At 36.4% G+C, this 6,985-nt stretch overlaps 1 protein-coding gene across 3 annotated transcripts; it reads right to left on the bottom strand.

The window, feature by feature from the left end:
- Positions 1-4,933: 4,933 nt before the first annotated feature.
- Positions 4,934-6,371, bottom strand: LOC104246273 (uncharacterized). 3 transcript variants are annotated; one of them, XM_009802057.2, is made up of 4 exons: positions 6,185-6,369; positions 5,454-5,616; positions 5,284-5,346; positions 4,934-5,169 (listed from the first exon to the last, which is right to left on the bottom strand). In XM_009802057.2, the coding sequence occupies exons 1-3, from the start codon at positions 6,365-6,367 to the stop codon at positions 5,318-5,320; spliced, it is 375 nt and encodes a 124-aa protein (XP_009800359.1). In that variant the 5' UTR covers positions 6,368-6,369; the 3' UTR covers positions 4,934-5,169; positions 5,284-5,317. The 3 variants fall into 3 exon arrangements, with proteins under 3 accessions (XP_009800359.1, XP_070006288.1, XP_009800358.1); XM_070150187.1 differs by lacking the exon at positions 5,284-5,346 and having other exon boundaries at positions 6,185-6,371; XM_009802056.2 differs by having other exon boundaries at positions 4,934-5,346.
- Positions 6,372-6,985: the final 614 nt, after the last annotated feature.

Genomic DNA, 6,985 nt, shown 5'->3' with positions numbered 1-6,985 from the left:
TTAGTGGGCTTACGGTCCAAAAAGAGGAGAGAAATGGGTTGAGCTGGATCCTTTGCGGACGTGAAAATAGCACCGGCTAGCCAGTTTTCGGACTGGTAATTGAAAAATAGTCAGTGTTTGCAAAGTCATTGAAAAATAGCTATTATTTTGTTACAATACGGAAAGTTCTAGTATAATATACTGGAGATTGGTGCACCTGTGTATGAAACTCCAGCACACGGAAAGTTCCAGCATAATATACTGGAGATTGGAGCACATGTGTATGAACTTCCAACATATTATTCTGGAACTCTAGCACACGGAGAGTTCCAACATAATATATTGGAGATTGGAGCACCCGTGTATGAACTTCCAGCATATTATGCTTTTTATGCTGGAAGTTTACATGCAAAAAATTCGAACTCCGATATATTATGCTGGAATATTTACCAAATTTTGAAGAGTATTTTTGTTCAAATTTATCTTTATATAAAAAGTGGCTAAATTTTAATTACTTTTGAAACTGTGGCTATTTTTCAATTACCACTTATAAATTTGGCATCTTTTGAATTTCGCCCTTTGCGGACCAGACGTGTCAAAAAATTTCACCGGTGTCTCTTTTGTGGATTTAACTTCTGTCCATGTTTAAAAAGTTTGCTAATAAATATACCTCCTCCTTCTTCTTTCTCATGTGATTTTTCATTTGCTAATTTCCATTGTATTATTGTGAATATGGAAAGCTCATTGATGATATTTTAAAATCAGAAAATTTTAGAATTCGAGTGTGGATCCATGAACAAACTATACACATTTCTGTGACAAAAATGTCTTGAAGTTAAAAATTTAGTTTAAAATTTTAGAAAAAAAATAAATACGGACTAATCTCTAAATAACATCTCTGAAAATGACTATATGTGCACTTGCCCTGCTAAATAATTCTATTTGTGCAAATCTCCCCAACCGGTAGTATTTTGGGAAATTACCAGCTATGTCCATTTATAGGTAGCTCATTACAAAAATTGGTCAATTGATAAAATATTACTAATATTAGCCAAATTAGCCAATTAGTTATTTGTAGCAAGAAAATATTAAATTTTTGCTTTGTTTTGAGTTGGTGTTATTAGAATAGATTGGGTACAACTTAAGGAGCTTGAATTTCAGTTTTGGGACGATTTGGTGAAGTTTTGAGGTGGTTTGAATTGAAAATTCGGTAAAAACTGAACATTAAAAAAATGATATGTGTATCACACTGTGTATCATTTATGTATCACATATGAATTTGTATCTATTGTGTATCACATGTATATTCATGTATACCTATTTGTGAGATACATGCGTAATACATGTCTGATACATGTGTCGCAGAAGACTTTTTTGAACTCGATTTTATTACGAATTTTGAGACAAAACCAGTCCAAATCACCTCCAATTTTCCTCAAATTTTGTATATTAACTTACCTATATATTTTCAATGAATTTCAACTATACCCATTGAAAAAGTTCCTTTTTATTTAGATTTTTGGAATATTGTATATATTTTTTGTATTTCATCACCTTATTTGCTACCTCATCCATAAAATTTCCTTTCTGTCTTGTATCTAGTGTTGCTAATCTTGCTTAAAAATATAGAAGGTGATTTTTGCATGTGATTCTTTAAGAGAAAGAACCCTATTATTTGGTTTTCCAATTTTTGTTGGCTAGTTTTGATAAGTATATAATTAATGGCTAGAGGTCGGTAAGTTGAGATTTATTTGGAATATTTGTGTAAGTTTCCCTAGCATTTTTCTTTTTAATTTTCCGACCTCTAGGCTCTAACGTAAAAGCAAGAGTAAAGAGTCATCACCCTTTTACTATATTTTTGTTTTGCTCTTCTGAATTATCTTTTCATCCACTTTGAACGATGTATACGTATAGTAAAACTAACCTTTATGGACAAGTGGGTTGAATCTGATAATTGATACTTGAAATTTTTACAAAAAAGATGGGCTACCCCCATTTCTTTTCCTTATCTTTTGGTTGGGGAAGTGAAACAACGTCTCTTTCTTTTTCTTTTTTTCTTGGAAAAGCAAAGAGTGGGACCTCAAAGTTTCAGACTTCTGTAAATTAGAAGTTATGGGCACCTACAAATATATTGACATCTAGAAAGAAGCCGAGTAAGTTTGGAGTTAACTCTTTTTCCCTAACATTTTCAATCACTTGGTTAGAAGAATAACTTTAGGGGTAATTTATTCGCGGATATATTATAAACAACAATAACAACATATTCAGTATAATCTCACATTGTAGGTGTAAGATTATTAAATCACAATCACGCAGAGATTGAGCCACAATCACACATATATATAAAATCATAATCTTAATACGTTTAAGGAAGCGTACCGTTAAACTCATGGATTAAGCATTGACGGCAAACGACGATTAAGCCTGAGACCAGCTTCCATAATCCACTAGCTACACGCTCTCATAGCCCGGAGAACTTGACTTATGAGACGACGTCTACCGTTACCACGTATTCAAAAGGCAGAATATGCTAGGATTGTCTAATAGCTTGGAAAATGAGGGTTGGCCTCTATTTATAGAGAGTGCCTACCCATCACAGGCCAATAGTTATTGGGTCTCACTTATCCACATACACAATATTTAATATTAGGCCTTTTATTTAATATTGGCATATTTTGTTGTTACATGCCTTTTTCTCTTGTTTCTTTTCTGATATTATTGTCTCTCCTGTTGAGCCGAGAGTCTCTTGAAAACAACCTCTCTATCATTTTTGGGGTAGGGGTAAGGTCTGCGTACACTCTACTCTCCCCAGACCCCACTAATGAGATTTTACTAGGTATGTTGTTGTTGTTGTATTTATCCACCACTTGGGCCACGTCACTGTTCTTTTAGGCTATAACCAATTAACGTAAGTCCAAATTCCAACAGTGGGGCGTGGGGAGAGTAGTGTGTACGCAGACCTTACCTCTACCTTTGTGGAGGTAGAAGGGCTATTTCTAATAGATCCTCGACTCATACAAGTACAAGTACCACAATAATAACAAGAAACAAGATGGGACAACACCGAAAAATCATGTAAAAGCAGCATACACAACAAGCTAGTGGAAATAAAAGTATTCAAATAAGCTTACTATCAACCAAATACGAGAGTATGTACTAACACTATCAGTATGAATAATCTAGACTACCTAACCTACTATCCTAATCTTCGACCTCCACACCTTCCTATCATGGATCATGTCCTCGGTCGGCTGTAGCTGTGCCATGTCATGCCTAATCACCTCATCCCGACTCTTCTTCGGCCTACCTCTACCTCTCCTAAAGCCCTCCAATGTCAACCCCTCACACCTCCTTACCGGAGCGTATGTGCTTCTCTTCCTCACATGTCCAAACTATCTAAGACGTGCTTCCCGCATCTTGTCCGCAATAGGGGTCACACCCACCTTATCCCGAATAACTTCATTCAGACTCCTATCTAATCTAGTGTGCCCGTACATCCATCTCAACATCCTCATCTCTACCACCTTCATCTTCTGGACGTGAGAGCTCTTGATTAGGCAACACTCAGCCTCATACAACATAGTCGGCCTGACCACCGCTTTATAAAACATACCTTTAAATTTTGGTAGTACTTTCTTGTCACACAAAAACACCGAAAGCAATTCTCCATTTCATCTATCCTGCCCCAATACGATGTGTGACATGTTCATTAATCTCCCCATCCCCTGTATAATAGACCCAAGGTACTTAAAACTCCGCCTCCCAGGGATGACTTGTGATCCATCCTCATCTCCCCCTCCACTCCCTGATTAGTACCACTAAACTTACACTCAAAGTATTATGTCTTGGTTCTTCTCAGCTTGAAACCTTTAGACTCGAGGGTCTGTCTTCACACCTCTAACCTCACGTTAACACCGTCTCGCGTCTCGTCAATCAAAATAATGTCATCTGCAAATAACATCCACCACGGTACCTCCCCTTGGATGTGGCGAGTCAGTACGTCCATCGCCAGGGTAAATAAAAAAGGACTGAGTACGGACCCGTGATGCAACCCAATCATGACCGAAAAATGGTTTGAGACCCCTCTGACTGTCCTCACACAGGTCTTCGCTCCCTCGTACATGTCTTTAATCACCCTAGTTTAGGCCACATGCACCCTTCTAGCCTCCAAACATTTCCACAGAACCTTCCTCGGGACTTTATCATCGTAAGTCTTTTCTAAATCGATAAACACCATATGCAAGTCCCTCGTCCTCTCCCTATATTGTTCCATCAATTTCCTAACAAGGTGAATGGCTTCCGTAGTCGAGTGCCCTGGCGTAAACCCAAACTGGTTCTCAGAAATAGACACCCTTCTCCTCACCCTTAGCTCCACCATCCTCTCCCATACCTTCATAGTATGACTAAACAGCTTAATACCCCGATAGTTGTTGTAATTTTGGATCACCCTTATTCTTGTACACATGAACCATCATGCTCCATTTCCAACTTTTCGGGCCTCTTTTTCGTCCTAAAAATGATATTAAATAACCTAGTAAGTCACTCCAAGCCCGCCCTACCCACTCTTCCAAAATTTCACTGGGATTTCATCTGGCCCGATCGCTCTGCCCTTGGTTATCTTACGCATAGCCCCCACAACCTCTTCAACTCTAATCCGCCTACAATACAAAGTCGCAATGATTTCGGAGGATCCCAAAGGCGGATATCATTATACCGATACTATAATGTTGGAATAATAATATTAAAATAATAAATCTTACAGAAAAGAATTAACGATCCTTAAATTATTTAGTACTAACATTTTATTTGGTTCCTTGAATAAAAAACAAGATCAATGTTGAATAGTGTTTATATTAAACATGGATTTATGATTTTGAAAGTAAGTCAATAAATACTATTAAACATGGATTTATGATTTTGAAAGTAAGTCAATAAACTTTTAGAGCAAGTCAAATACACCATATTCAAGCTATAAATAAAACGTAAGTTCTTATACAAACACGTTCTCGTTCGCTTGCCTTCAAACTCTCAAAGATACCTCATACATAAGGAAAAAGGAGAAACTAGAACAAAAAGGGAAAACCCCACAAGAAAGAAACATATGACACTAGCTTAATTAAGATACACAACCAATAAAAAGAACAACCTGCTCCACAAAGAATCCGACAGTCACACAGGGCTGGAAAAGGCCTGTAATATAGGCAGGCAAGTATTAATGCAAGTATTAATATAGGCACCTCAAGGGATGTAATATAGGCAGTTTACCCTAATGCAAGTATTAATGGCTAATTCCACGACTCGAACCTGTGACCTATAGGTTACGACGGAAATAACTTTATCACTGCTCCAAAGTTCCTTCTAAGATGCCTACAACAATTGGCAATAAATTAAAATTTGTATTTGTGAGAATTAAGTAGGTTTAGTAACAGGGTATTTTTGAGCATTCTTGAGAATCTTGGTAAGAGCTGCTTGACCTAAATCAAGTCCACAAACATCAGCAAGCTGAACTAGATATAGCAAAACATCAGACAGTTCCTCCTCCAAATGTTCCTTATCATCTGATGTCCAATTAGGTAGTCCTCTTTCAACTTCCCCTTTCCACTGGAATATCTCTGATAGCTCTCCCACTTCTCCAACCTGGTCCAACAATTACAAAATAGACTATTAGTTTCTTATAATATAAAGTACAGACATACGTCTCTAAACTATACCCTATATAATAACACTTCATTATAATGGCCAAGTTTTCTTTGGAACCATTCTTCATGTTATGTTATAATGTAATAAATGTTCTCTATAACAACACTTCACTGTAACAGTCAAAAAAAAAAAGAGGACGAGATTTGACTGTACATGTATGAACTCTATATATAGACAGAGTTGGATCTATGATAGATTCTATGGGTTTAACTAAACTCAATTGTTTTCAATTCACACAGTGTGACCATAGCAAAAATTATTTTCATATGTTTGGTCCATGAAAAAGAATTAGTTATGCACATGGATGGCGTGTTGAGACATAATATATACTCTAGATACCATGTTTGAAATTGTGTGATCTACTCATCCAATTAAAGGCTTAGGAGATGGTCACATAATATTATCGTACATGCGCAAAAATAATAATTTAAATATATACATATAATAAGATCACACTCATTATGAATTTATCGACAGGTTTTTTTAGACATGTTAGGAGGCTTACCAAAGCGAGAAGAAGGTTCCTAGGACTGTGATACTGATCCCAACCTCTAACTCTGGCAAATTCTGCAAGCCTATCTCTAAGCTCCTTAAGAGAGACATCCTTCATTACCTTCCTACTATATTCATAGGAATTACTATTCTCCATCTTCTCTTTGTTATGTAATAGCAGTAGTTCATGTTTCATTGTCTCCTTATCTCACTACTTATAGACAATCATCTATTGCTTGTGTATGGTTTTTTTCTTTTTGTTTTCAAATTATTATTTTTTAAGATGGTGGGTTTTTAGGTGATATGACTAGCTTGTTTAGTTAGTGGAGGGACCTTATTTCAGGACTTAATCACGTGAGGTATGGTAAAGATGTTTATGTGTTTCTTTCTATATGACTTGATATCACTCACTCTCATCACCTGCCTCAATTTGCTAGGAAAATAGGTTTCCTATTCGTCTACTATGGGACAATTCCTTTTTCCACGTTAAATCTCTATCAGGTCTCACCTACACTTGCTTTTAATCTTCCCCTAGCCTTTTATTTTGGATTTATCTCCTTCAACTTGTTGGGAGGTGGTAATTGAGTGTATTTTGTAACCTTTCTGTTATTATTTTGTTTTGTTTTGATGTTGCAAGATTGCCACAAAATTTGTTTGTCCTTCTTTATTTTTGATCGTGGAGTCTTGTAGACAAACATATATAGCAAGATCCCCATATGCCGTACTGGTATCGTAAATTTCGGACTATGCGGCATTGATCTAGACAATATGCTCTGTTTGTTTGGAGACTTTGTATCCTATTGAAAAAGATTTA

The sequence above is a fragment of the Nicotiana sylvestris genome, chromosome 6 (genome assembly GCF_000393655.2).
Source record: "Nicotiana sylvestris chromosome 6, ASM39365v2, whole genome shotgun sequence".
Taxonomy (NCBI): domain Eukaryota; kingdom Viridiplantae; phylum Streptophyta; class Magnoliopsida; order Solanales; family Solanaceae; genus Nicotiana; species Nicotiana sylvestris.
This window is presented reverse-complemented; position numbering and strand designations above follow the sequence as displayed.

Bases quoted from the DNA above. Each gene is read 5' to 3' on its own strand.
- LOC104246273 (XM_070150187.1), bottom strand. From the start codon at position 6,367: ATGAAACATGAACTACTGCTATTACATAACAAAGAGAAGATGGAGAAT. The intron at 5,617-6,184 runs GTAAGCCTCCTA...TTGTTGGACCAG, and splicing joins GGAACCTTCTTCTCGCTTTG to GTTGGAGAAGTGGGAGAGCT. The intron at 5,170-5,453 runs GTCAAGCAGCTC...CCTATATTACAG, and splicing joins TGTTTGTGGACTTGATTTAG to GCCTTTTCCAGCCCTGTGTG.